This window comes from Idiotropiscis lumnitzeri, chromosome 12 (genome assembly GCF_059441095.1).
Source record: "Idiotropiscis lumnitzeri isolate Australia: NSW breed Sydney's pygmy pipehorse chromosome 12, RoL_Ilum_1.0, whole genome shotgun sequence".
NCBI classification, from domain to species: Eukaryota; Metazoa; Chordata; class Actinopteri; order Syngnathiformes; family Syngnathidae; genus Idiotropiscis; species Idiotropiscis lumnitzeri.
The window spans coordinates 19,912,555-19,940,121 of NC_142402.1; the positions used below are offsets into that span (position 1 = coordinate 19,912,555).

The 27,567-nt window shown below is 44.0% G+C and overlaps 2 protein-coding genes across 5 annotated transcripts in view; both read right to left on the reverse strand.

The window, feature by feature from the left end:
* Window positions 1–12,844, reverse strand: part of obscnb (obscurin, cytoskeletal calmodulin and titin-interacting RhoGEF b) — a 48,628-nt gene extending 35,784 nt beyond the window's left edge. Inside the window, exons 1-22 of the mRNA XM_088310213.1 lie at window positions 12,649–12,844; window positions 10,303–11,380; window positions 8,865–9,134; window positions 8,304–8,564; window positions 7,906–8,211; window positions 7,554–7,820; window positions 7,357–7,463; window positions 6,618–6,786; window positions 6,201–6,476; window positions 5,842–6,123; window positions 5,338–5,619; window positions 4,952–5,233; window positions 4,080–4,355; window positions 3,686–3,976; window positions 3,337–3,603; window positions 2,960–3,229; window positions 2,612–2,878; window positions 2,143–2,409; window positions 1,367–1,479; window positions 1,134–1,287; window positions 893–1,054; window positions 431–535 (exon numbers count right to left, since the gene is read on the reverse strand). Of these exons, the coding sequence (XP_088166339.1) occupies window positions 431–535; window positions 893–1,054; window positions 1,134–1,287; window positions 1,367–1,479; window positions 2,143–2,409; window positions 2,612–2,878; window positions 2,960–3,229; window positions 3,337–3,603; window positions 3,686–3,976; window positions 4,080–4,355; window positions 4,952–5,233; window positions 5,338–5,619; window positions 5,842–6,123; window positions 6,201–6,476; window positions 6,618–6,786; window positions 7,357–7,463; window positions 7,554–7,820; window positions 7,906–8,211; window positions 8,304–8,564; window positions 8,865–9,134; window positions 10,303–11,371 (5,743 nt within the window). The 5' untranslated portion in view covers window positions 11,372–11,380; window positions 12,649–12,844. The remainder of the gene's footprint in view (window positions 1–430; window positions 536–892; window positions 1,055–1,133; window positions 1,288–1,366; window positions 1,480–2,142; window positions 2,410–2,611; window positions 2,879–2,959; window positions 3,230–3,336; window positions 3,604–3,685; window positions 3,977–4,079; window positions 4,356–4,951; window positions 5,234–5,337; window positions 5,620–5,841; window positions 6,124–6,200; window positions 6,477–6,617; window positions 6,787–7,356; window positions 7,464–7,553; window positions 7,821–7,905; window positions 8,212–8,303; window positions 8,565–8,864; window positions 9,135–10,302; window positions 11,381–12,648) is intronic.
* A 2,378-nt stretch (window positions 12,845–15,222) lies between these two features.
* On the reverse strand, window positions 15,223–27,369 carry atg9b (autophagy related 9B). 4 transcript variants are annotated; one of them, XM_088311384.1, is made up of 15 exons: window positions 26,992–27,369; window positions 26,722–26,864; window positions 26,554–26,599; window positions 26,113–26,175; window positions 25,249–25,419; window positions 23,248–23,389; window positions 22,337–23,085; window positions 22,103–22,256; window positions 21,660–21,839; window positions 20,904–21,149; window positions 20,588–20,826; window positions 19,833–19,926; window positions 19,644–19,728; window positions 19,304–19,470; window positions 15,223–18,246 (listed from the first exon to the last, which is right to left on the reverse strand). In XM_088311384.1, exons 2-14 carry the CDS (start codon window positions 26,828–26,830, stop codon window positions 19,322–19,324), a joined length of 2,427 nt encoding a protein of 808 aa, XP_088167510.1. In that variant the 5' UTR covers window positions 26,831–26,864; window positions 26,992–27,369; the 3' UTR covers window positions 15,223–18,246; window positions 19,304–19,321. The 4 variants fall into 4 exon arrangements, with proteins under 4 accessions (XP_088167510.1, XP_088167509.1, XP_088167508.1 ...); XM_088311383.1 differs by having other exon boundaries at window positions 26,722–26,880; XM_088311382.1 differs by having other exon boundaries at window positions 26,722–26,883.
* Between the last annotated feature and the right edge of the window lie 198 nt (window positions 27,370–27,567).

Below are 27,567 nucleotides of genomic sequence, written 5' to 3' on the forward strand. Positions count from 1 at the left end.
CATTGAATGCATAGGAAAATATTTTTCAGAAGGCTAATTCCTGCCTAACTTTATACTTACAAAGTTTGTTTTTTATGTATATTCAAATGTGGATTTTTCCCAAACTGCAAACTCTAATGTTCAAAATTACAAAAAAAAATAATAATAATAATAAAATATTTACATATTTGACTGGGTGTGTAATGAATCTATATAATACACAAGTTTACATTTTTTTTTCAATTGAATTACTGAAGAAGGGGAAAAAAAAAGCTTTTCCACAATGTTCTTGACATGCATTTCTACTTTGGCTTGTTTTCGTTAGAGTGAGTCTATTTTTAACGTCCATGCAAGTTCCAAGGCGACTTGGTCATGCGAGCCTCTCGACTTGCAACATCACATAAATACACTCATGCAAAGTATATGCATGCACGCATCAAGGAATATTTACCTTGCACCTTCAGCTGCGCAGATGACGAGGTCTTCTCAGCTGTAAATTTAATCTCACCTATATCTGCGGTGGACACGCTTCTAAACAGCAACACATAGGTCCTGCCTGTGTTTACAAAAGAGATTAAAAATAAAAATCAGAAGAAATGAAACCATTTTTAAGATGGGACAATCCCACACACAATGGACAAAAAAAAACAAGTATGCGTTTCCTGCATTCTAGTGTGCCATGTACGCCGGGTCGTTTTTTTTCCTTGAACTTGATCGAGCCAAGGCGCAAATTGTGCTTCCTAAAATACCACAGACGTGTCCAGGACACACATGCGGGACCCCAAACCGCAGAACTATTGTCGTTGAAATTGACCAAATTTGGCCCACCGACCCGTGTTTGACACCTGTGGTCTACATGAAGAAACGTTTTAAATTTGGGAATGCCAATCGTCGTTATTGTTTGGATCTTTACCTTCTTGTCTCATCTTGACGTTATCATTGACTCGAAGTTTCGTACTTCCTTTGTACCACTGGCACTCCACCTCGTCGTGTGAGACCTCGCAGACAAATGCAGCGCTCTCCTTCTCCATCACCTCCACATCCTCCAGCTTCTTCACAATCTTAACATCTCTGGCTGCGAGCGGGAAAGACTTTTGTGACGTTTCGATTTGCAAACGGCGCCGGCGGCGCTGATTGGCCAAGGTGTGACTCACCATGAACGGTAATCTTGGCACAGGTGTTGTCGTCGGCGGTGCGACAGATGTAAGTGCCCGCATCTTCGGGGGCGCACTTGTTGATGATCAAAGTGCGTTTTCGTCCCAAAGAGTGAATGCCGTAATTCTTCCCCGGTTTCAGTTCGACATCATCCTGCGGAATTGAACGACGTTAAGTTGAACGCCGATAATATGTCAGACATTACGCAGCAAACACAAGTGTGACTTGTCACCTTTAACCATTTTACATCTGCGTTTGTTCTGGATACTTCACACTCCAAAGTGACCTTCTCCTTCTCAGCCACGCTGATGTCCACAATAGGCTTTGAGATCGTAGCAGGAGGTTCTATGGAATCAGAATAGTACAATTCAGTGGCCAGTAAAAAAAAAAAATCCATCACAAGAAACTGGTTAAAGACAGCATCACGGACTGTTGAAGATTGGGTAACTACTGTGCTATTAATGTTATGGAAAAGTTAAGGTCAAATATAATAATTCGCAATAAATTCTATTGGATGAGGTACAAGAGGACAGAAAAGATGTGAAAACGATTAGGTCTGACTTCAGCTGACATCGGTAGTGCTCCTTACTTTGTTTTACGTCTTGCGTTAATAAGTGTTCTGTTATGCTCCCGATCCTTTTTAATTTATTTCATCATGATTATTTTTTTCATTGACAACACTTGAGTTTTTTTTTCACATCGTCTGTTTGTTTGTCTGTTGTTGTTCAATAAAAAGAAAATTATTAAAAAAAATAAAAAAAATTAGACGACAGCATTGACGCACGTATGATGTAAATTGGTACATTAGAGGCGCACAGACTGTGTAAAATGGTTTAAGTTCTGGCACATTCGATAAATGTGGTCTAAATATTGTACGTCAAAGCTCACAAAAGAATGATATACTTGATGATGTGGCCATGCACTCCAGCGGGCCATCTTTACCGTTCAAAGAAAAAAAAAAAATCCTGATTGTGCCCCCTCACGTGATGTAGGTGACTGCGTGCATACCGGTTACGATGAGTTTGCAGGAAGTCCGAACGTCTTCCGCTTGGAAGCCGATGGCGCCGGCGTCGCCTCGCGTCAAATTTGACAAGGTGAGGCCGTGCGTCTTTCCCAGAGCTGTGATGCGAATATTGGGCCCGGATTTGAACCTGATGCCGTCCCGTGTCCACAAGCCTTCGACATCGGCCTGGCTGAGCACCACCTCGAAGCTTACAGTTTGTGTCTCGTGTGTCCTGGTTTCCGTGAGACCTTTGATCAGCTGCACTTTCTTCACTGAGAAAAAAAATTGCTTTTATTAGTAGAGTGACCTCGCATATTTTTGTAGAGCAGTATTGAGAGATTTATTTATTTATTTTTTACACACACCGTACAGTATTTATATCAATGAAAAATGTGTTTTAAAAAAACAAAACGTTCAGTGTGAAGCGCAATTATTACCGTGATTTCCGCAACTACGATTGGTGGCCAAACTTACTCTCAACAGTGAGCTTGGCCTGGGTTCTGTCGTCAAGCGTTTCGCACGAGTAGATGCCGCGGTCGGCGTAAGCCACGCTCTTGAAGACCAGCGCCTGCTTGGCACCGTCCACTCGCACCTCCGCGCTCGCCGAAGTCTGCAACTTGACGCTGTTCTTCATCCAGTGCACTTCGTCCGACGGCTTGCTCAGCTCCACCTCCAACTTTGCCTCGCTCTGCTCCTCCACCGTCAGATTCTCCAGCTTCTTCTTGAATATCACCGGCTCGCCTGATTGATAAAACACGAGAGGTATTGAGACAGTGGTCTAAAATAAATACAACTTGAAAAAAATATGATCTAGTTCCCTACGTTGCACTTGCAGCGTCGCTTTGCAGCTTTTCCCTTCGGCATCGACGCTGATCTCCCCCGCGTCCGTCTGGCTGACAGAAACGACGGTGAGCGAGTGGCTGAGTCCACCGTGCTCAATCTTATACTTGGCGCCATGAGCGATGGGAACGTCGTTGCGGAACCATTTGACGAGCGCGTCCGCCGGCGTGACGGTGCACTTGAATATGGCGTCTTTGCCCTCCATTGCCGCCACGTTGTTCAGCTTGGAAGTCAGCTTGACGACTCGGGGCGCTGCGAGGAGCAACAGATAGATAGACTGTCGGTCAAAAATTGCAACAAATTCAGCAAGGGGATTACAAATATTTATTCCTGCACTACATATAAATTTTTTCAGTTACCTATCGAGGTGACTTTGGCAGCAGTCTTGTCATTTTTACATTCGCAGCTGTATTCGCCGTCATCTTCCTTCGTCACGCCAGTCACTATGAGGATTCGCCTGACGTCGTCTGTCTTGATGCAGAACCTGCCTCCAGGTTTAACCTCGGCACCATTGCGCCGCCATAGAACATCGCCAGAGGCTTGATTCAACTCACACATGAGATTTAAAGCGGCCCCCAATTCGACCGTGATGGCTTTCAACGGGACAATAAATTTAATAGGCACGTCTGCAAAAAAAAAAAAAAAAACCTGGGGCGTCAAAGTTAAAATAAAACATCAGCACTTGACTTTCAGGAAAAGCGGACTAACCTTTGACCTGCACTTTGAACTCTAGTTTGTCATCAGCAGTCTGACAGGAGTAGACGCCGCTGTCTTTGGATTCGCTGGACGTGACGATGAGCGTGCGAGCGAGGCCGTCTTTTTTCATTTGGTACTTGGTGCTCTCTTTGAGCTCCACGCCGTCTTTAAACCACCTCACGGCGCCGCCGCCGCTGCTGCCGCTGCTTTCTGCGGTCAGCTCGCCGGTCAAAACAATTTGCTCGCCGGCTTGAATGATGCACGTGTCCTTGACGAGCTTCTTCTGGAATTTGGCAGGCACATCTACGGAGATGAACACAATTGGGTTGGCTCACGTCCCGGACGGCGCTCTCACTTGTCGCCACGTGGATTCATGATCGTGCTTGAGCTTTCGCTTGAATTTTACCTGCCATCTGCAGCTTGAACGTCAGCTTCTCCGATCCAGCCTCACACGTGTATTCCCCGACATCTTTTTTGTCCATTTTATCTACGACCAGCTCCCGACTCCTGCCCTTTGCCACAATGTGCACCGCCGTGCTGGAAGTGAGCAGCTTGCCGTCCTTGGACCATTTCACCTCAGTTTTGAAATCGGCCACCTCACAGCGCAATGTGGTTTTCTTGGAATAAACAGCAGTCACCTCATTCTGGACGGAGTCCTTGTTCGCGAAAACACTGGGGGCATCTGCGGATCAAAGAGAGAAGCATAAATATCAGTGATGGACCAATATGCTTTTATCGGGGCCGATACAGAAACTGATTATTAGTAGTCATGGAGACCGATAACCGATATTTGAAACCGATATTAATTTGTTGGGGAAAAAAGGGGTAAAATAGTGTAAAAAAATCAGTCAATGAAAACGTACATTTTTTAGTAACCGTACATTTTTTAGTAAGTTTACGATGACAAATAGTTTTATATTTATATATATTGATATTTGTTGTAAGCTGTTGCCTCCTGTAGTGCGTGTGACTCGAGGTGAAAAAGCAAACAGGCAGCTTACTGCTGATTGGCTGCAACCCACTGCACAAGGAACCAATCAGATGGCACTGTGGGCGGTCCCAATCTGCTTCTGCAGGCGGGGCCACCAGCACAGCAGAAAGTGAGAGAAGTGTGCTGCAGCGAGCCAAATCAGCTTATAATTTATCGGCCTTGAAATCAGCAAAATGCCAAATATCGGCCCCGATAATCGGCCTGGCCGATAATCGTTATCGCGTGTATATTGCGTCTACATAGCACATCATCATAGTTATGTGAATCCCTCTCAGTGCATTTCTTACCTGCCACGTGTATACTGAAGGACAGCTTCTCATTTCCAACCAGACAGATATACGCTCCAGCGTCCTCTTTGACCAAGCTGTCAATCACCAGCTGGCGACTCTTTCCCTTGGACTCCACACGAAGCGTCTTGCCGGAAGACAGCAGCTTCCCGTCCTTGTACCATTTGACATTGGTTTTCGAATCCGCCACCTCGCAGTTCAGAGTGGCTTTCTGGCTGACAAAAGCCTTGACGTCTTTTATCACGGATTCCTTATTGGAGAAGGCTGACTTGGGTTCAACGTCTGCGGCAATCACGGCAGAAGATATCATGTGATTTCCTCTTAGATTTTCACATCTTGGCCAGCTTTTTCGGTGCAAATATTGAGAGAGAGAGACTATGTCCTACCTGCCACCTGCATCCTGCATGTCAGCTTCTCACCTCCGGCTTCACAGATGTACTCCCCGGCATCTTTCTTCTCCACACTGTCAAACACCAGCAGACGAGTCTTGCCCTTGGACTCGGCACGAATTGTCTTACTGGGCACCAGCAGTTTGCCATCCTTGTACCATTTGACTTCTGTTTTGCTGTCAAACACCTCACAGCTCAGAACAGCTTTCTGGGACAAGGAGGAAATCACCTCCGCCTTGACCGAGTCCGTGTTGGAGAAGGCCGGCTGGATTGGAGCATCTGCAGGGGAAAATGATGGATAACCGCATTGCGTTGGCATGATTCACTGCACGAAGCAGAGCACAGACGTCTGCGAAGGTTAAGAAAATTTTTTAAAAACCAGTGGTGGGCCGTGTATTTCACACGTAGGCCAACTCTTTGTTGGCGATGGCAGGGAGGCTCTGACAGCAAAAATCAGGAGCTATTTGTTGGATTCAACACTTTAAAGATCAATTTCCTTACCAGTCACATGGATCTTAAAGAGCAGTTTCTCCGCCCCGGCCTCGCAGGTGTACTCCCCGGCATCCTTCTTCTCCACGCTATCGATCACCAGTTGACGGTTGTTCCCTTTGACTTCGGTGTAAACGCTTCGACTGGATACGAGCAGCTTGCCGTCTTTGTACCATTTCACTTCTGTCTTGCTGTCTGATACGGTGCAACTGAGATTGGCTTTTTGGGAAAGAGCCACTTTTACCTCTCTCTGCACCAACTCCTTGTTGGAGAAGGCAGACTGGGGTTGAGTTTCTGATTGGAAAAAAAAAAGTTTTTGCTATCAGTGAGCCTACAAATGAAATGAGCCAAAAAAAAAAAAAAGACCTTACCTTTAATCTTGACGTGGAATGAGACTTTGTCTGTGGCTGTCTCGCAGGAGTAATGCCCCTCGTCGACTTTTTTTGCATTCTTGATGACGAGTTTTCTCAGGGTACCTTTGGAGATGATGCTTGTTCTTTGGTCCTCAAAGAGCTCCACCTGGTCTTTTCTCCACACGACCGCCGTGCTCGCGGGAGAAACCTCGCAGCTCAGCTCGAGATCATCTTTGAGGGAGGAGGACAGGCCCATCGGGCCTCTGGGCTTGTTTAGGAACTTGGCAGGTTCATCTGAAAGAAAAAAAAAATAATTACCGTGTTTCCTCAAAGAGGGTCCGTTCCTCGAAAGCAAGTGGAATTGACTGCTGGGTCCTTTAGAATTCAGTGGCTGGATTTTGCCATTTTATGGTCAAGATTAAGGCTGAGCTGTACCTTTAAGAGTGAGCTGCATGGACATTTTGTCATCAGCACAAACACACTCGTAGATGCCCACGTCTTCCTCTGTAACGTTGTGTACTTTCAAGAAGCTCTTGCGGTCCACGCTGATGTATTCGTACTTCTTGCCCATTTTTATCTCCCGTCCATTTCTCATCCAAACCACCTGTGAAAATAAATCCATTGACAAGCCAAAATGAGTCGACAAATCTTCAGAATATGTCAAGAAAATGAAAACATAAAATGCATACTGTAATTTCCCGGACTATAAACCGCTACTTTTTTCCTCGATTTTGAAGCATGCAGTTAATACAACGGTGCAGCTTTTCTGTGGATTTTCCTTTCACCACTAGGGGCGCTCTAGAGTTCAGAAAATACGCTAAATAAATCTTGATTTTTTTTTTTGGGTCAGTTCTGTTTTAATTAGCAAAATTGTTGGTGTGTTGAAGGCGCTGCTTTAAAATTTGGTTTATGGACCTTTATGTGCATTCACAGTACAAAATCATTCTGTACATGCAGTAAACAACTCATTTTTTTCAACTTAGAAAACTGTGGCTTATATCCTGGTGCGGCTTGTATATCTTTTTTTTTCCCCAAAAAAGAGTTGCTGCGGCTTACATACAGTTGTGCCTTATTATCTGGAAAATACAGTAGTTTTGCTTGCTGATTGTAGTCAGTTTTGCATAAACACGGCAAATTTTAAAGAATTTAAGGGATGTTAATTAACATCACAAACCTGTGCGTCGTAATCCGACACCTCAGCCGTCAACTGAGCGGTGGCTTGCGCGCTGCAAAACACCACCTCTTGCTGATCTGATTTATTGATGAACCGGACAGGTGGTGCTGAGAGGAAAGGGAGTCATTAAAAGTTCACACGCACCCAAAAAATAACAAAAAAACAAGCAAAAACAAGCGCGTGACATCGCGGCATACCCTTCACAGCTAAGTTGCAACTGCTCTGCGAGCCTCCCCCCAAAAACTTGACTTCTGTTCCATTCATGTCCAGGGTGACCTCTCGGATGAGCAGCGTGTGCACGTTCTTGGAACGGGTGATGAGGTAGTCGCCGCCACTTCGCAGCATGCGGCCATTTAGAGACCAGAAGCCGGAGCAAACGGCTGACAGCTCCACCGAGATGGAGAACTCTTCACCGGAAACAGCAGCGCTGTCCACGAGGCCTTTGCGGATTTCTGCAGTGGGCTCTTAAAGGACAAACAGAACACAAGGGAAGAATTCTCAGCGGCATTCGACAACAGTGTCTCGTGATGCCAACCATATCCGTCCTACCAAGGTAGAAGCTTCCGGGCACCTCGAGGTAGTCGCTCTGACCAAAGTCATTCACGGCAGATATACGGAATTGGAAAGTGGCTTCCTCTGTGAAGTTCGAGATTGTGATCTGCGTCGCCAAAATGGTCTCTCCGACGTTGCACCTCTGCCAAGTCTGAGTGGCAACCTTCCTCCTTTCTACAATGTAGCCCTTGATGGGCACGGGACGGTCACTGTCCGGAGGAGACCACTGCAGGGTGATGGAGGAGTCGGTCTTGTTTTGCACCACAGCACCGACTGGGGGATCAGGAGGATGCTTCCGTGCCGCTGAAGAGCAACGAGGTTTATGCAATTGAATAATCCAAGAGAAATATAAGCCAGAGTAGCTTCTCCAAAAAGCAAAGCGGGGATTTCCTCACCGGTGACGGAGAATCGAGTGGACGTCTTGCAGTCCCCAGCCACGAAAGCCACTTCTCCGGAATCATCCGCCTGACACTCCCGAATGGTCAACGTGTATTGTCGGAGCAGGCAAGCCATGGAAATCCGTGAATCCGGCGTTAGCTTGTCGCCGTTGCGGGTCCAGTAGACGTTAGGATAGGGCTGCTCCAGCTCCACGCAGAAGATGACCGTGTCGCTGACCGGAACGACCGTCCGGCGAGGAAGCTTCTTCGTGATGTTGCCTGAAACGTTGGACACGACATTAGAAAGGGTGCCGCCCACATTTTTTGGTTCGATTTGGAGCACTCGGTGATGATTACATCAGTGTCACTACGCTGCGTTTATGCTGTACACAAAGAAAGCGGCATGCTTTTCGATCATATGTACAAAAATGACATCACAGGGCTCTGGTACTGACTTATCATGATTATCTGTTTTTTTGGGTTTGGTCATGTGATGTTTGCTAGCTGAGCCCTTAAAAGACTTTTTTTTCCCGTGACTTCCTCTTTAAGGTGGCGTAACAACAACGTGGTTGAACTCACCCAGGACGGTGAGCTCTCCCACCGTGCGGCTGCCCTCCTTCATCTCGCAGATGTAAACGCCGTCGTCGTTGGTGGTCACGTTGTGAATGGTGAGGCGCCGCAGCGTGCCTTGTTCCTCCATGCGGTACTTGGCGTTTTGCTCCAGACGAGTTTCCTCCATGAACCAGTCGGCCCTGCTGCCAGTCAGCGGCACTTCGCACATCAACGTGGCCGACGTCTTCTCTGGGACCGCCACGTCTTGAAGCTTCCTCCTGAACGGCACCTTTGGCTCTGGCGCGACAAAGGGAGAAATGTTGTTGGTATAACGCCGATGCATTTGATAATATTCTTAAGCTACACAAGCTCGCACGAGCGCCAAAGTGAGTGAAGCTCACGTAGCAACAGCGAACTTCTCAACGGCAGCAGAAAATAGACGTAACGCTACACGTCCCCTCAGAATACGAGCCACAATTGAATCATGTTGCGACGAGCCGCACGCATTTGAAAATGTTTTAGCGCAGTGAGCGAGTTTGACCTACCGGTACCGACAGAATGTGCAGTCGCTCCTTCGACTCTCACACACTCACACGCCAACGCGTTTGATATAGCTGCAAAATCTAATCTAACTTTTTCTACACCTGCCAAATCGAAATCAGAAGCGTCAAAAAGAGATTTTGATAATCTGACCGACATAAGTGGACAACATATTCAATGACGCTGGTTGACGTCCAAATTGTTTTCATTCAAAAATGTTTTAGTTTTACAGCAAATGTGAAGAGATTGTCAACAATCCATTTTTTCTTTTTTCTTTTTTTAGAAAGAGGGAAAACACTGAGCTGTACGTTATGTTAAAAGTTGGCACGGGCAGATATTCGATGTTGATGTTATAACCATTTGCAAAAATATTGCAGTCTTACGGCATTAAAATCGCAGCAATAAAACGGGTAACTAAAAACAACATTTCTTTTCCCGTTGAACAAAATCGATTTTATTTTTTTTAAACATTTTTCGGACACCCTGGACTGGTTGTCAACCATTTGCAGCAAAAGTGTATTATAAGTTCAAATAAATATTACATTGTAATTCTTCTTAGTAAATCACGTTGTCCGAAACCCATGGGCGACTTATGTTGTCCTCTGGGCTAACTGTCAGCCGCTGGCACTTTCTTTTTTTTGTTTAAAGGACAAAGCACATAAATCAAAGGAAAGTTTTATCATCAATGTTTGCAGTATCTTGTCTTGCTCCCTCCTTTCTTCGTTAAACACAGAGAAGGTAAAAAAAAAATAATTGGAGGCAATTGTTTATTCAACTCTGCAAGCAGCCAATCATGTTGCGCCCTGCTTAGACGTCCACTCAGAAACGAAAAGAAGAGCGCAGAACTGGCGACGGTTGTTGAAACGTTGGCTCTTTCAAAGCACGCTAAACCGTCAAACTTGAAATCGAGTTAAAAGCCACTTACCCTTGACTGTTACCAGCACAGCACTGTAGGTCTGACCGGCCATATTGGTGGCATTGCAGGTGTAGAAACCGTTGTCGTCCTGCTTGCAGTACAGAATCTTGAGGATGAAGTTCTCGGCCTGGTCTTCATATATGACGTGGCGACGGCCCTCGCTGATATTTGCGCCGTCTTTCCTCCAGATGATGTGAGGCTTGGGGTGACCCGTAACGAAGCAGCTGAGTTTGGCGTGCTTGCCCTCCGTCACGGTGCAGGTGCGGGTGAACACGCCCTTTGGTAGTTTTGCCAGCGCCGACGACCTCACCTCGTGCTCCAGACTCAGGGAACTCAGACTGTTTGTGATTTTGTCCGTGGCGGCACTTTCCTCGGTACGAAAGACAGATATGTCCTTCTTCATTTCTTCTTTACGCTTCTGGAGGTGAGAGAGGAGGGAGGTGGGGTTTTCCGCGGCAAGGAGGTGGGCATCCTGGGGGTCCACCACCAAGGTGGCGGCGGCGTGAGCCCGGCCCAAAGTGTTCTGGGCTCTGCAGGTGTACGTGCCGCTGTCCAGGTTGCGCACGCTCTGAATCTTTAAGCTGCTGCTGTCGCTGTCCGAAAAGATCTTGATGCGGTTGGACTCGCCCAGGTAGCGGCCGTCTTTCTCCCAGTCGAAGTTGGCGTCGGGGTGAGCGACGACTCGGCAGTGGAACGCGGCATCGGCCCCCAAACCCACACGTGCCGAGGCGGGCTTGATCATGAAAACGGGGGCCCGTGGAGTCATCTCTGCCGGAAGGGCCACTTTGAGAGTCACGGCCGCGTAGGCCTCCCCGACACTGTTTTTCGCCCTGCACAGGTACTGACCGCTGTCTTCCAGCGCCAAGTCATAGATGGTCAGACGGTACACGTCTCCATCTTCCACGGTCTTGAAGCGGCCACCGGATGTCAGTTCCAGCTTTTCTTTCTCCCAGGTGATGAGTGGTGTGGGGTTGCCAATAATGGTGCAGCTCAGTGTGGCGTCCTTGCCGACGCACACGGCGAACGCTTTGGGCCGGGTGAGGAACCTGGGGGCTCCTCCGAACAAATTTTGATCCATGGTTTTTACCTACAGTCAAGGAGGAAGAGAAATTTTAGAAATTTTCGCTCTATGAACTGAGTGCTGCCCAACTGGACCGGCATGTTGCTGGAGCCCTGCCAGGAGGAGGAGCGAGCTGGTGACCAGCTCGAATCTTTCTGGTGTCACCAGCTACCGGCAGGGCATTAACAGCATGTTGCACTTGCTGGGTGGCGTTGGTTTAATTCACAGATCGGGTTGCCCAGTGACCCAAGGTTCGGCGGTTTTGTTTTGTTTTTGCTGCTGGTTTTACTGGTGGCACCAGCATCAGCATAAGCCAGAACCATCCCCTCCAAACCGGTTGACCTCAACCCTAAAATTCGCTTCATTACTACTGTGCATTTGGACTGTTTTTCCCTTGTTTTATATTCATAGGCTAAGAAAGTCGTTTTATAGAAATATGTGCTCTATTTATGATTTTACTACTGCGTTCGCGTAGGTTGACAACAAACTTGCTATTTGCGTACCCATTAGCGTTACATCTCCATCAGAACAGAACTCCGTTGTTAAATGAGGACCTCCTTAACATTGCATATCATTTCCACGCGTACCTAATATTGTGACCGGTCATTGTTTGACATGTTGATGGGTGTTATGAAAATAGACATCAATCCAAAGTGCAGACTGACACATTTACGAGCACTTACCGCAAGCGCCAGTCATCGCGCTCATCGATACGCGAGCATAAACAACTTCCGCTCGACTGCACACGCCGCAAAACAACAGTAAGTCGTTTTAATGAACGCAAACTAATGAGTTCCACAGCGACAAGGTCAAAAGAGAGTGTTTCCCCCCCTTTGCGAAGGGTGACATTTAGTGGCTTTGTCGCCTCTGTCCCTTCAACCGCGGCGGGACGAAAATAACCTCAGCTGTCCCTGGCCGTCTCGCTCCATTTCCATTTGTAGAAGCCGGCGATGCTTCAGCTGTTTGATAAGGCTCCGACATTCACGCCAGCCTACCTGACTTCCTCCAGTATGGGCTTTGTGAATACGCCATTAAAAGCCAGCTCGAGTTGTTCAAATGTGTTCTTTAACATGAAAGAAGGAAATGGATTGAATTGGCGGGCATTTTAGCTAGCCAGATTGAAACTTGATGCTAGCCAGCTAGCTTGGCCAGCGCAACAAACTGTTTATGTAACACTTTGAAATTATTATTTTTTTAAGTATAAGCATATCAATGATATAAGACAGCTAAATAATCTCCTAGCATACAAAACTTTAAATTTTTTTTTTTTTTTTTTTAAATCTTATGTTAATCACCTTGAGTCTTCTTCGCTGGGTCAGTCAGTCATGGAAGGCTCCAAAAATTCCACCCCTCAAAAAAAAAGTTCTCTGAGCTCAAATATCCGTAAATTGGTTGAAAATTCAGGGTGCTGTAGCATCCCCCCAGTGCCCTGTGGTGCGCGCTTGACTAGACTTATTATTTCTTTCTTGTGCCGTGCAGGTCCAACATGATGCTGGCAGATAGCTGACGTTCCTATTTTGGCGCAGCCTCCTTTCCAAAATAGACTCTTGTCATTTCGTGTGCAGATAGCACATAGTCGCTCATACCGCGCTTGCACACTGCTGCAGGGCAGATTGGGCACCGCCACTTAACGTTGTGCACTCATTCAAAACAAGGCTCCCTCATATAGTCAAAACTTTCGCAATGCACACTTTCCACTTCATAACGTCAAAGATCTTCCATTTCTATGAATGAGACTTTAGAAGTTATGGCTCTGCTCTTCCGTGACATCTTTGCTGCGGATATAAATACGGACTGAGAAAAATGATAGCTAGTGCATCCCGTTTTATCATATATAATTATATATCCATTCATCCATCTTCTTCCGCTCACCCGGGGTCAGGTCACGAGGCAAATAATAACACTTTGATCATGGTGTTATCTGTAATGTAAGTCCAGACCACTGACTCAAATCTTTTTCTATTAATATAGTGCTGAAACGGATGCAAATTAACCCCGAAGGCCTATATTTCTAGTAGTGCTGTCAAGCGATTACATTTTGAAATTAATTGATCGCATAGAAATTATGTAATTAATTTCGATTAATCCCATTTTTCAACTACTATTTTTTGTGAAGCTTGTAACAGATATTACCTTGAATAATATCTTGGAAATCATGCAAAAATCACCAAATATGAAGCCTATCTTAATTCAAAGACGGTTCTAATAGCTTTCAAGATCAAAGATAAAACTGAGCACTTAGTTAGTATTTGTGACATTAGGACGTTGGGCTGCTCCGGAAAAATGTGAGTCATTGAAGCACCCATGAAATAGTTTGAAATTGCCTATAGATGCCACAAGTTGGCGCCAAAGCACAACTTTTCTATTAGACCGGGTTTAGGCTTAAAGCTACTCACCCGTTGAAGGGGAGCAATCACTAACCTGTTAACATAAAGACATAACACAGTAAATAGTTGGATGAAAAACACTTCCTAGGCTCCAAATAAATAATGATTATATGAAAAATATTTTTCACATTTTAGATATAGATTCGGAATCAGTGGGAGAAAAAATGTTTTGACCAGTCGAGTAAGTGCAAAGGCAACCAAACGTGCCAAATGTCCTGCGCCGGACTGCCAAAAACCGTGTCGTCTCCACTGAGACTTTTTCTGCCTTCCGTGTGTTATCAGGATATTTTCGCTTAAGCCCTTGAGCCTCTTCATCCACCTGTGGATACAAGTGACTCAATGCATCCCACGGACCATCGCCGCGACTAAGCCTCACTACAGCTGCTCGGCCACGTGACGACCGCATCGTCGCATTGAAGGCCTGAAAGATCATCATACCCCGAATACAGCAAATAAATGCCAAAGCGGGAACGACATTTAGAACATGACGATATCTGAGTGCATAATCACATTTTTGCAGCGTGTTGCAACGCTGTATTTCCGCAGCCCCCACCTTCACCAGTGATTGACAGCAGCAGGTCGCCTGGACCTTCACTTAACTCGCCCCCGCCAACACTCGAAATTCTAGCAGACACCAAGTATGCTTGGACTACATTCTGCCCGGTTAGTTTCTGTGCTTCGGAACGGTGTAAAAATGTTAACAAGCTTACATTTATGCTCCACATTTACAGTACAGCATTTTTTCTCCTTCACATTTTTATATAATTGGAGGATAAAAACATCCTGCAATTATGACATGACATTGCAAACAATGAACAGTAGATGGCAGTAGATGGCTGGAACGAATGACAAGAGTGATCTTTGTGATGTTTTTATCTAAACATGAACATGAAAATATAACATTCAAGGAAAAAAAACAAATGTTTTTTCATTATGTTGATTATTTATCAGTATAATAAATAAGAAATATATTGAGATAATTGTAATTTATGTCCAATGAAATATGCATCCATTTTTTATTGAAAAAAATAATAATTATTGCGACTGAAATTATTAGAATTTGGCTGTCAAAAAAACCGAATCAGAAATCATCATAAAAATGGGATTCATCATATATTTTAATCATTAATATATGAATTTTTTTCATGTATATTTTTGAGTTAATGCTATCTTGTAGGTATTCCTATGAAGGTAGAAATTGAACAGGACATACTGTATTTTGTCACTGTCCTGTGAAAAACACGTATGGGCAGTTTTGTCTGTAACATGAAAAAAAAATCACAATGTTAAAAAAAAAAAGAAAGTGTTCTTCACAAGACATTGACGATTTGCTTGACTATGAATATTTTTTTTGGGGCTTAATTTTTTTTATTGCTTCACAAGTGGTTCCGTAAGATAACATTTAATATATTATGAAATTCCAGATAACAGTCAGTCGTTTAAGAGCCTTCGTGCCGCAATAGAAGAAGACATCACACCAGATTTCAATCACAACCATGGAAATGTTTTATTTTAAACAGACATCACAGAATCAATAACACACACGCACCCAAAAGAAAAAAAAATGATTAAATAAGATTTACCTGCCAAACACAGACAACATGTATTGTGATCCTGTGTTGAAAAAAAGTTCTTTTGGCGACTTGCATTAGTCAGCTGCTGTTGAAAGTACACAAAGTGCTGCATAACTCAGTTCAGCATGAAAACATATAGCACCTTGTCCCAGTCTTTTGCTATACTTGACTGGCGTGTTGTGAGGTTGTCCGCGGTGATGACGGAGATGCCAGTCGATGACAGGACAGTGCCAATTCAGACAGCATAAATAAATTAAATATATATGTTGTCAGTCCCTTTGCAGTTCTTCTTTAAAGCCACGTTTATTCTAAGCAACAATATTTACACAAAAAGTGGCCGTGGCATTTATTTACACAAGTGGATGATACACCCAGCCGACTAATTGGGGCACAGTGTTTATTTGAGGGGACACTTTAGTGTCTTAAGTGGATCAAGAACCCATTGACTAATTGGGACTTGGCATCTGTTTGAGGGCGGAGTTTATTTCGATGACTTGAGCAATGGGGGTTATTTTAGGGACCAGAAGTGGATGCTACACATGACGACCAACGCGGGGACAGTGTTGATTTGAGAAAGTCATTTTTTGGTGCCGATTTTTTTTAATTGGATGATGCACCGGTTGACAAATTGGCCAATCGCGGCACGGCTTTCATTGGAGTGAAGCAATTACTCGCCTTAATTGCGGCCACTTTCCGAGCAAATGTCGTATTTTACAGTGACTTACTAAGAGCACAACACTGTATAAAGAATATTTAGCATGAGTGATGTCAATCCTATATGACCAGAGAGAGAGTTTGAGTCCTTAATGCTAAGGCACTGCTTCAAATAAAAAGGAGGAACACCAGCAGTGAGGTGTGACTGCAATAAAAAAAAAAAAGAAAAAAAAAAGTTCAACTCCAGTGTCTATTACAAGGTGAATTTGTAAGACGCAACACACACGCGCGCACCCCAAAAAAAAAAACAATCAAGCAAACAGCGACCTCGTCAATCTGTCCGGTATAAAATGAGTCGTTATATACAAACATCGAGGACGTGGCTCAGGTCCCTTTCTGAGCTGTTGCACGTTCCGTACGTACATGTTATGTACACTTAAAACGCTGCTTATTATATGTAAATATATATATCAGTGCAAAATGCTGAAATGACGGTAGCATCGTGAAGCATTTGTCCATACACGCATACATAAATGAAGAGGCCAACTAGCATATTTCGCATTAGTGATAAGAGTTGGATGTTCAAAAAGCCATAATGCAATCGTGTGTAGCCTACATATGCTACACATGTCTGATATGTGTGTTTATATATATATATATATTATCCCAAAGGTTAAACTACTCTAACATGATGTTAAGTCATTAGTCAAACAATTTGACAGACAGAAATTGAAAACAAAAAAATTAAATAAAAATTAGGTAAATAAATAATATGCTTCTGTTGCATAACAGAGGTGTATATATATATATATATATATATATATATATATATATATATATATATATATATATATATATAGTCATAAACTGAGTGCCTTTGTTTCATGAAAAGGCCAATTGAGGCAAAAATTGTTGATCATAAAGACAAAGATAAAAGTGACTAAATTCAGGGGAATTTTCCATAAAAATGAATAAGAATCCATGAGTAGTAAATGATGTACACAAAGAATATGTCAAGTCTATAAAGCATGCATGTTTTCTGTAGTTCTTTGAAAGAACTTGATTAAAATACAATATCACTTAAAAATGCCTTGATGAAAGTCAAAAGGAGCAATGCTCATAATTAAAAAAAAACCAAAAACATTTTCTCTAGAAAATTGCGACTGCTTTTGCATCAACAAGTTATGTAAAAGCAACTCTAATGCGTTAAAAATATTTTCCTCCCGATAAATTTGGGACGATACTTTCGTGGTTACGCACACACGCCTCACTGCTCTGTGATCGACGGTTCAAATCCTGGGGCTCCCTGTGAGGACTTTGCATGTTCTCCTTCTCGTGCTCCAGCTTCAGCTTCCTCCATATTCCAAAAGCACGCACGTTAGGGTCATTGAAGACTTCCAATTGTCCATAGTTATGAGCCTGAACGTGAACGCTTGTTTGTCTACATGAGTCCTGTGATTGGCTGACGACCAGCCACGTGCGCTCCGGCTCACCCTAATTAGGACCACAAAAAATACCTCGAGACGCATGGATAAGAGCACAGTGCTCACTTAACAGGGCAACCCTCGTGGAATACAACCAGAAAGTGACCACAACTTGAGTTGTCTTCCTAGGACACTCCCACAGGTGGAATACAGCACGTAAAACCTTCACTTCCTCTAGTGGATTTCAGGCCCCATTTTGTCCGTCTTAAATGTTACTAAATAAACATCATACAAAAGAGTTGATAATACTGAAGAAAATCTGCGAGTGTGAGAGCCCAACACAGAAGCAGCAAGAAAATGCTCCATGTAAAGTCATCGGTCAAGTCCTTCAGCTACATCCTCTTCTAGCACTGACGCGTGCTATCTTATTTATATGCACGTCTTTTCGGTGTCAGAGTAACAAAGCGGACTCTTCAAGTATTTACACATTGCAAGGATCTAATCGCTGCGATACTCTCATGCAGCGATTATGCGGCAAAACACTAGACTAGATGCTTGGGATGTGCACCACAAACAGTTAAATTGTGCATGTGGAGCCTTTGGCGTTTTTCCATGAGTGGTATTGTGAATACACCACGTTGTTTGCACGTGCACACACACACACACACGCACACACACGCGCATGGTTCATCCGAACAAAAGAAAAACAGGTATGCTTCCCTGATGTCTGTGCAGAAGATGAAGTTTGTGGTTACTTCAGGTGATGTCCTCATGTCAAAAGGATGGATTTAAAGGTCCGCGCTGAAGATCCTCTAAGGCCACGATGTTCATTGGTGAAAAGTTTCATGTAAACACTAGAAGGAGAAAGACAGGGAAAAGTGCGCAACTATTTGAATGTTTTCAGACGGCAAAAGGACAACAAGGCGACGTGACTAGATATGCTCCAACTGGCTTCATAAATCTGGACTTGTGATGCATTTGAGGGAACTAGGAAATGTGAGCATCAAATAGGTTCCTGCTGTTCTGCCATCTTTTTGTCTACTTCCTGCAGTGTTTTTTTTTTCTTTTTTCGCAATCATTTGTCTTTTTTTGTCCAGTAAAGTCAACCACATTGTCTTGCTTACTACTATCAGCCACATTTATGCTTACTTTTTATTTTGGTTCATTTGTTGTGATCATCTGCCGTGTTTGTTTACTTTTTTAATCCATTTTTTTTTCTTTTCTCGTAGGGCGACTTTTTTGTTTTTCTTGAGCATAATCATGTTTTTGTTGACTAAGGCCTGTCATTCTTTTTCATACTTTACCATCAGTCATGCTTTTTAATTTACTTAATGACATCATTAGTCATGATTTTCTTTTTTTTTTATGTATGTTTCACTGCAAAACCAGCCAGGTTTCCATAGAGACTTTTTTGTCATTCTGATTGAAATCATTTGGAGTGAAGATTTCTGCTCATCTGTTTACATGTGACGTGATCATTTCCGATCCAGCCTGTGAATCAGATCAACCCGCGTCATAGCTGTGTGACACGCGGAGATCGATGTAAACATCACAAGATTCATCAAAATGGAGTCCATTCATCAATTTAGCACAGTATCTGCAATTGTTTTAACGCACCACCATTACAAAAACGAGTTCTAAGAAGCTTAAAACAAGCTCTCGCGTCGCAGACGAGCTCTGCTAAGAAGCTGCCATCTGAAAGTATAAAAACAGCCAACACTGAGAGGCTAACATAAACGCGACTTAATTAAGACAGTTATCCTCAAGGTAGTTCTTAATATCTCTCTCGTAATTAACTTTGTAATTGAGGTCCTTCTCATCGGCGCACCACATTCAAAACTTTTAACAAATTAGGAGCAAATCTTTTATGTACTTAGCACTAAGCTGCATCGTTAAAAATAGAGCACACACCTTATGTCATAAGGCACTTCAACAAGTCCTGGTGTCCTGTCTCAGAGTGGCGCCACTATTTAGCTCTTCTTCACCTTCCTCCTCCTCCTCTTCCTCTTCTTCTCGCCAGCCACCAAGGTGCACCGGCGTGACCAAAGACGGCGTAGAACCGACATGGGACAGGAAACCTGACAATTTGGATTGCGAATTAACTCACCAAATGTTTTCACCTTCGGTATTAATATTCTGAAAACATCCCAGAAGTGGCACCATTTCCCAAAGTTCAACCAACATTTTCCTTTCAGTTCCTTCATTCTTGTTCTCATTTGCAGTCGAACGCGTTGAGTGGCGCTCAAGTTACCAGAATTGGCGTGCAGCTCCGTCATTGGCACCGCGCTATGCCAGTGGCCTGAACTTCTCGGCGGATGCGAGGTCTGCTGGTGGAGCTGAAGAGACAGATTGGCGACGATAAAAGGCGCGTGAGTGGCGTGGTGGACGTGAGTGGGAGTGTGTGGCAGCAGAGAGAGAGAAAAAAAAAATTAAAAAAGACCTCGTGCATGTAGATAGCGTGAAGGCTCATCTCTGCTGAGGCGAACTCCGAGTGCAGCGTATTGCTCCGTAAGCGGCTGTCGCTGAATGACATGCTATTCAAAAGACAACACACGGAACATTTAGTTTTTAATTGCTTGTCAATTATAATCTAAATCATTGAAGTGCCTGTCCTCATTCAGTGAGAAATTAGACCAACAAAAAAATCGTGTGCAGATTAGCAGGAACTTTGAGTGTTTATTTCCTAGTTATCCCAAATTCTCTGAGAGCAAAATGTGTCACTCTATCGCCACGGTTACATAGCAGCGGGACATTAAGTGTTCAGTCGTGTAATGTTTTATCCTTTGTGAGTCATAACTTTGATGGGAAGTTTGGACATTTTGTCATAAAAATTAAAACAGTCTCTCATTACCTCTGGACACGTACTATGCCTTTTATTTAGTTAATTATGCTAACACACACCATGCCTTGAAAAAAATAGAAGGCGTGAGTGCAGAGTGCTGTCAATCATTTGCCGTGCGCACGTGACAGTCTCGCAGACTACACTTTCTTTCGGCCGGATTATTTAACAAAACAACAAAAGTTCAAAACGTGTAATTGGACATCTCACGAGACAAAAAAAAAAAGGGGAACAATAACACTCATCATCATTAAGAACGGCTTGTTTACTACGTTCACGTTCTTTATTTGAAATCCTACTAATCCCGCTTTAACTAAACTTCATGAAAATAATTATTTGATAGGTCTGTTCGGTACCTGTCCATAACGGTGCGATCACTGTGGTACATGGTGCTCTCTTGCTGCATGGAAGAAGCTTGGTGGCGTTGCGCGCGGCCCCGGCCAGTGTGCGGCAGCTGCGAGGTGGACAAAGAGGCCAGGACGCTGGCGGCGGCTGACGCTGTCGTGTTCGGCGGGATAAAGCGGTGATCTCTGCCTTGCAGTCCTGACGCGGTGAGAACGGGGTGCGCGAGGACGCTGGCCAGCAGATTATCAGGCTAGGAAGAAGGAAAAAAAAACTGTAATGCGGTGAGTTCATTAATAATAATTGGAAATGATTTATTTTTTTTTTTACCCCGGTAGCAGACTCGTTGGACTGTAGCGATGTGCAGAGAGGAGCCTCAGAGAGCAGGAGCTGCGTGGATGGACCACCTTGCGCGTCGTGTTGCACCTTGTCCTTCAGGTGGCTGATGAACACCGAGCTGTCCAGCGGTGGCTGCCAGTGCGGATTCTTGATGGTGAAGTGCATGAGCGACAACTCCGTCTTGCCGTTCTCGGCCTGCTGGTACACGGACGCCTCCGTCTGGCCTTCGGACATCCACTGCGAAATATCACACGCGTTGAAATCGGTCATTCGTAACTACGTGTGCGCGTATAGAATTTTTTTTTTTTTTTTCAAATGTGAAAGGCAGGGAAAATAAATCATGTGTACGCACTGCACTTCAAATGGGTGGTGCCCTCAAAATAACAGAGCACGCCTCACACTGAATCATATTTCCATCAACAAAACTGTGGAGGCCTGCTGTAATATCAAGACTGACCTGTGAGGGGCAGCATGGTGCCACAGCGCAACCAGACTGATGCAAAATGAAATTGACTGAAGAAATCATTCAAAGAAGCTCTGTTGCTTGTTTGCTTATCTGCTCTACTCCTTGTCATTTGTGGTGAAAGTCTTGTGATATTTTGCCATACAAAAAGTAAAAATAACTCCGGAAGGACAAAAAAACAAAAACAAATCAACACCGCAGGATAATCCAATCCAATAATCAGGACGGGAAAAAAATGTTTCATTTTGTTTTTGGTATGCTTGTGCTGCTTGAGCGGCGCTTACAGTGGGATTCCCGTGACGTCTGATGTCCATCTGTGCAAAGGAGCAAACGTCTCCCACGCCAATCACCTCCACCGTGAAGTTCCTGAAAAAGTCGATGATCTCCAGAGACTTGTTCCTCAGCAGGAAGATGAGAATGAAGGGCGTGATGATGGGGCTGAGCAGCTCCTCCAGGATGAACACCTGAAGAACGGCAGAAAACGTGCTTAAAAAAAGTTCTGGAAATGCGTGGCTTATATCGAAAATAAATATTGAGCGATAACGGCAAGCTCAATATGCATTACGCAAAGACATGCAATCATTTTCTTATGGATTCGGTTGCTTTTATCTGAATACGACCAGTCCGATGCACAATAAAATGCACATCGCCACCCAATCGTTGAACAATATATCGGACAATTTCAATTCATTAGTTAAGAACATTGAGCCATGTTTCCTCGACTCACCGCTTTGTACTGGAACAGCTGTGCCACCTCGTCACGCGTTTCACTCTTGTTGGCGTCGCCCCTCCAGTGGTCCGGCATATAGTGGATGTGGGCCAGCATGCACTGCAGCAGCTGTTCCGGGCACCACACCATATGTTCGTCCGGGATGAAGGACCTTGTGTCGGACATGTTCATGTCGTTCATGTTTACTAACGTGGATGCACAGAAATTGGCGACGAGGATTCAACAACCCACCTGGTGATGGTGATCACCACCCCGAGGACTGTGATGCCAGTCAGAATGTGTTGCACCGTCAAGACGTCTTCGTCGTAGACAGTCAGCGCGATGAGCACGGCCAACACCGAGCCCGAGAAGAAGGCGACGTTTTTAGCCAGCACGGTGAGCAACGGCGACGTGAAGGAGTTCATATATTTGGACGTGGGCTTGTAGCCTCGGCCCAAGCGTCCGTGCAGCTCGTGGTTGAGCTCGTTGAAGTGGCGCAGGTACAGCCGGCCGTAGAGGGACCAGCGCCGCGCGCCAAGACTCCCGGGCTCCCTGCGGATGATTTCTGTGTAGCTGAAGAACGCGTAGAGCACCTGCCACACCAGAATAAAGGGACAGAGCAGCAGATTGGCCACGCCCATCAGCAGGATGACCCGGCTCAGCTGCTGCGCCAGTTCCAGCCGATTGCCGCTGCGCTTGTACTTGGGGTGCAGGTTCCACTTATTCTGGAATAGCGAGCCGGGGCCCCAGAAGAGGATGAGCTCAAAGTTATACTTCAAGCCCTGCGTGAGGAAGACCACATCGCCCACTAGGGGGAGCTGCAGTCGCACGGGAAGCAGCGATTTGTTGATCATGGCCACCATGTAGTTCTTGAAGCGCAGGATGCGGTGATAGATGTCCAGTTCTGTCAGCTCTTTCTTGTGGATGCACATTTGCTGCTCTCGCTGCAGGCTGATTAGACGATCCTGGACTTCCTGCCATGTGAAGTTGCATAGTTCATCCTGGGACAATGAGGGAGTGGGACACGTGTTAAGTGAAGGATCATTCTCGCACCTTGGCTTATTTTGATAAATGTGTGTCACAACCATGTTATTAAGAAAATTATCCTGAATGAATGTCTCAAAATCTCATGAATGTTTAGGACAATGCTCAGAGATGTGTACCATTCTGATCTTCAGCGCTTTAATGTAGAACTGCCGGATTTCCCAGAAGCTCAAGACGTTGCAAATGACCTTGATGAGTCGATAGATCCAGAAAATGGCCGCCATGATGAGAAGGAATATGTTCCAACTGTTCTCTTGGATGCTGATGGAAGCATGGGAGATATGAAAATCACAAACAAGAAAAAAAAAAATAATAATTGAGAGAAACCAAAATCTTAGCTAGAGGTTTCCAACAAGTCGTAAAGTTATGGGGGAGTTGTTAGAAATAAGAACCATAAACACAAGCAAAAACTCCAATTTGTGAGAAAAAAAGTGACAAAAAAAACACAACGTTACAAAAATAAAGCAGAAATATTAAGTGAAAACCATAACTTCTCAGTGTAAAAATAAAATCGTAGAATAAGACTAAAATCCTAATTTGATGAGGAATGTATTTCCTGATCAAATGTCATGTTGCTTTGAGAGTATGTTCCCAATATTACAAGAAAAAATCTAATTCCTCAAAGAAAAAGTCAGTATTTTAAAAACATCCTGCTCCAGTAATTTGAACAACCTACTGTTAAAATTCACTCACAAATCCGAGCAAAAACTAGCAGGCGGATTTCAAAATGATGACATTATAAAAAAGTGACATAATCAAGCAACAAAACATTCAATTACGACTATTGCAGATTTGACTTGAAATAACTTGAAAAGTTCTTGACAGTGGCCCTCACAAATCCTTTTATCGTCTGCGTTTTGCGAGAGAAAAATAACACATTGAGAAGATGAGCAAAACAACACATCTTATCCCGATACCCGGACAAATCTATAATTATGCAATTTAAGGAAGCTGCTCCACTTCATTGGGAAATCAGAAAAGGAACGAGACGATCCCCGGTAAGACTACCGCAGAGGAAAAAATATGACAAGCTTGGCGGCGCTTGTTCCTCACAGCCTGCCAACAAAGTCTCATGTGGTAGTCAGCGCTAGCCAAAATGCCGGCGTCTCGGCTGACCACGTTTACCTCACTGACACGGATCAATTACTAAACGTGCAACACAACAACTTCGCAGTGTTAGCAAACGCTGAAATGTCGCAACAGGAAAAGCAATCACAAGGTACGAATATAAAGGGAACAACTTGTCCCGAGTCATAAAACAGCCTCAGTCCAACAAACAAGACCCTCTGGACGACATCTTGGTGTTTATGATAGCGTCTCTTATCTTATCTTAAATAAAACTTGTTTGACAAAAGAAGTTATTCTATCGACTATAAATTGATATAGCCTGAATCAGTTTAAAACTACAACTGCGTGGTTTCTAATGACCACAATGTGGCCCAAAATTTGAAATGGGCAAAAAACATTTGTGTGAAGAAGCAATTGAGAGCCAAAACGAGTTACGTTTAATTTCAGCAAAAGGGATGAAGTGCAATAAATAATTGTCTACAGTGCGACCACAGTCCGAGCTCATCTGTGAATTCAAATTGCGTGACAACAAAGAGTCTGAGTAAGGTTCCGGTACGCTCTGTCAATAGAGTTGCGTTCGACTTTGTTTAGGGGGTAAAAAGCAGCTTCCATTGTTTAGAAAATAGATAATAGCTCATTTAAAGACTCGTGGCAATTCATCTGAAGTGCCTTATCTAAGTACAAATTCATTTTTATGGCTAAATTTTGCTATTGTGATTTTTATTATGATGTGTTTTGTAGTACGGAAATTATTGCGAACAGGAAATTAGCCAGCGAATGAGCTCTAAATAATATTCATGAATTAGGAAACTGCCTTTATTAGCGTCTTGTCATGCACGGACGCGTTTCTTTTTTTTTTTTTTTTGGGCAAGGACGGAAGCACCTTCAAAGGACGAGGATGATTATTTTATGAATAACGTCGAAGGGACGATGACGGGCAAAATAAGTTTTTACAACAATAGAAAATGGAGAACATAGTGAGAATAATTATTCATAAAAATGATGGCCAATGGATGTCATGTTCCAAGAATTCTTTTGAAACGAGTGCCTACCTCTGCGTGCACTGCTGGCTGGGCAGAAGGGCATCAGGGATGGTGACTTTGCTCCGATCCAACGGGTTGTGGCCCGGCCCCGTGTGATTGACAGCGCGGTTGGCGAACAGGACGTCATATTCCACGCAGTTGACCAAGAACGTCGTGAACGTGACGACAAACAAAAACTGACTGTCGGACACAAAAAAAAAAAAAGAACGGTAAAGCTTTAATACCACAAGACTTGACTTCCATCCACCTGCGCTCTTTTGGAAGAATCCACATCAAATTTGTCCTCCTTCCAATTTATGTAGGTGCTATTACTTAGATTCCAAATATCTCCAATATATATTTGAGAATTTGAATTCAATGTATTGTTGAGTTGCAATAGTCAGGGCCATTGTATGGTTATCAGTTCATGATGGCCTGTATTAACGCGAGCTGAGACAAACAGCCCAACAAGACCTAAAAATAGACATGCCCCCACTGGCAGAGCAGAGAAAAGTTATCTCAGACAGCCGGAATGGAAAATAAACAATATGTGAGGACGGGACCAGAGCTGTGGGTGATGGAAAAGTCGACAACAATACAACCATTTTTAGTTCGGTTTATGAAAAATAAAAAAAATAACGATTGAAACTCTTGATTTCCACCATCTGAACATGTTCATGTTAAAGCCTGGGATTTTTTTTTTTATCTGTAAACATAAAACCAACCTGCCATTTTCTAACAGCACTTGTCCTGCCTGTGGTTGAGCTGTACAAGTTACAGGTCATGTGTGTAGACTTTTTATATCCACCACAGGATGTATTTTGAAGTTTAGTTACCTCATATAACAACACGAGCAATCAAATCAGCATCAGGTAGCTGATGTGAAATACTTACACGAGTTCAAAGAACTCCGACAGCATCATACAGGCGAAGCCATTCTTTTGATGAAAATGATAGATGTGGACAAACAGGTTAAGGGAAACATGGCACATCTGTATGAGAAGTACAACTTTAAGTAAAAAAAAAAAAAAAAGCTAAAAATGAACATATACAAATACAGGAATAAAACCATTTTGGAGCAAAACTGTAATTCTGGAAAATAAAATATCTGCTTCGGTGACGAGACAGTCAATGAGCAAAAGTGTGACGAGAATGGCCTTGCTGCTCAGTAACAAGCTTCTGTGCATCATGGACAATCCACAGCACAGGACAATCTTCAGGCAAAACAAAACGCAGCTTCCACAGGCTGCTATCACTGCCCTTTTCCACTGACTGACAAGTCACCACACCAAAACTCAGTGCAATGACACACGTCACAGCAAAACCCACAAGGATATTCTCGTGAAGAAGTTGTCCAAGTTCTTGATGTGGTGCCATGAATCTGCAACACAAATGTTAAAGGGGATAAGAAAATAGCATAACTGTGCAGAGTTGGACTTGGAAATCTGGTATGCTACTTTGGTTTGGTAGTTTTTTTTTTTGTTGTTGTTGTTGTTTTTTTACCTTTCAGGCCTTCGGGCACATGAACCAGCAAGTCCTCCTCTCCGGGTGGAGAGTCCTCCTCCAGGTCATCAATCCTCTGATACTCCCGGTAGGCTTCCAAGTTGGCCATGGTTGAGCTTCACATTCTCCACTCAGTCGTTCATCTCACGAAAGAAGGAGCTACTGTGTCAGTCACACCGAGACGTTCAAAAGCGAGGCTACATTCTGCAGCTAGCGACTCGAGAGGTCCAAGTCAGGCTAGCTACAAGCTACATTAGCGTGACAACTTACGATCGCTTGTGACGTAGCGCTCAAAATCCCCCAGAGGAGTACTCGGTTTAAGTTATTGTTGAGATCCGTCAACCGTACACGACAATCCTAATGCCCCCGCGGCGAGTGTGAAGTGGTCGCCTAGTGTGGGAATGATTCAGCCAGTCGAGCGTGGTCACGCAGAGTGCACGGTTTGTTTCCAGACTCGCTCCTTTCCATCCGACTGGTGTCGAACTCCTTTTTGCTCGCCGTCCAGCCAAACCACAACGGTGACTCGCGTCGCAACTACCCGCACGCTACGGTTCACCAGACGGTTCAATCGACTTGAGTCTGTCAGTCTTTAAATTCGGGTAGCCCTCTTCCAAAAATACAACATACCTTACGTGTGTGCCCACTGTTTTTGTCTTTCACAAACAAACGTCACTACAGGTTTTGGCCGTGACTACTTCCGGTATACGGTTGTAGTTTTTTACGAACGGTTGTGCGATTTTCGTGTCACGTTGTTTCAGTAATCCGAAACAATTTAAAAGACACGTCAATTAATTTTAAAATGTACTATAGTTGTTTGTATGAAGAATTACCTAATTCTAAAACAAT

Excerpts from the sequence above, each read along its gene's own strand:
- atg9b (XM_088311384.1), bottom strand. The coding sequence starts at position 26,830 with ATGGCCAACTTGGAAGCCTACCGGGAGTATCAGAGGATTGATGACCTG. Across the intron at positions 23,086-23,247 it reads AAGCGCTGAAGATCAGAATG|GATGAACTATGCAACTTCAC; the intron begins GTACACATCTCT and ends TCATTGTCCCAG. Across the intron at positions 20,827-20,903 it reads CCAACGAGTCTGCTACCGGG|CCTGATAATCTGCTGGCCAG; the intron begins GTAAAAAAAAAA and ends CCTTCTTCCTAG.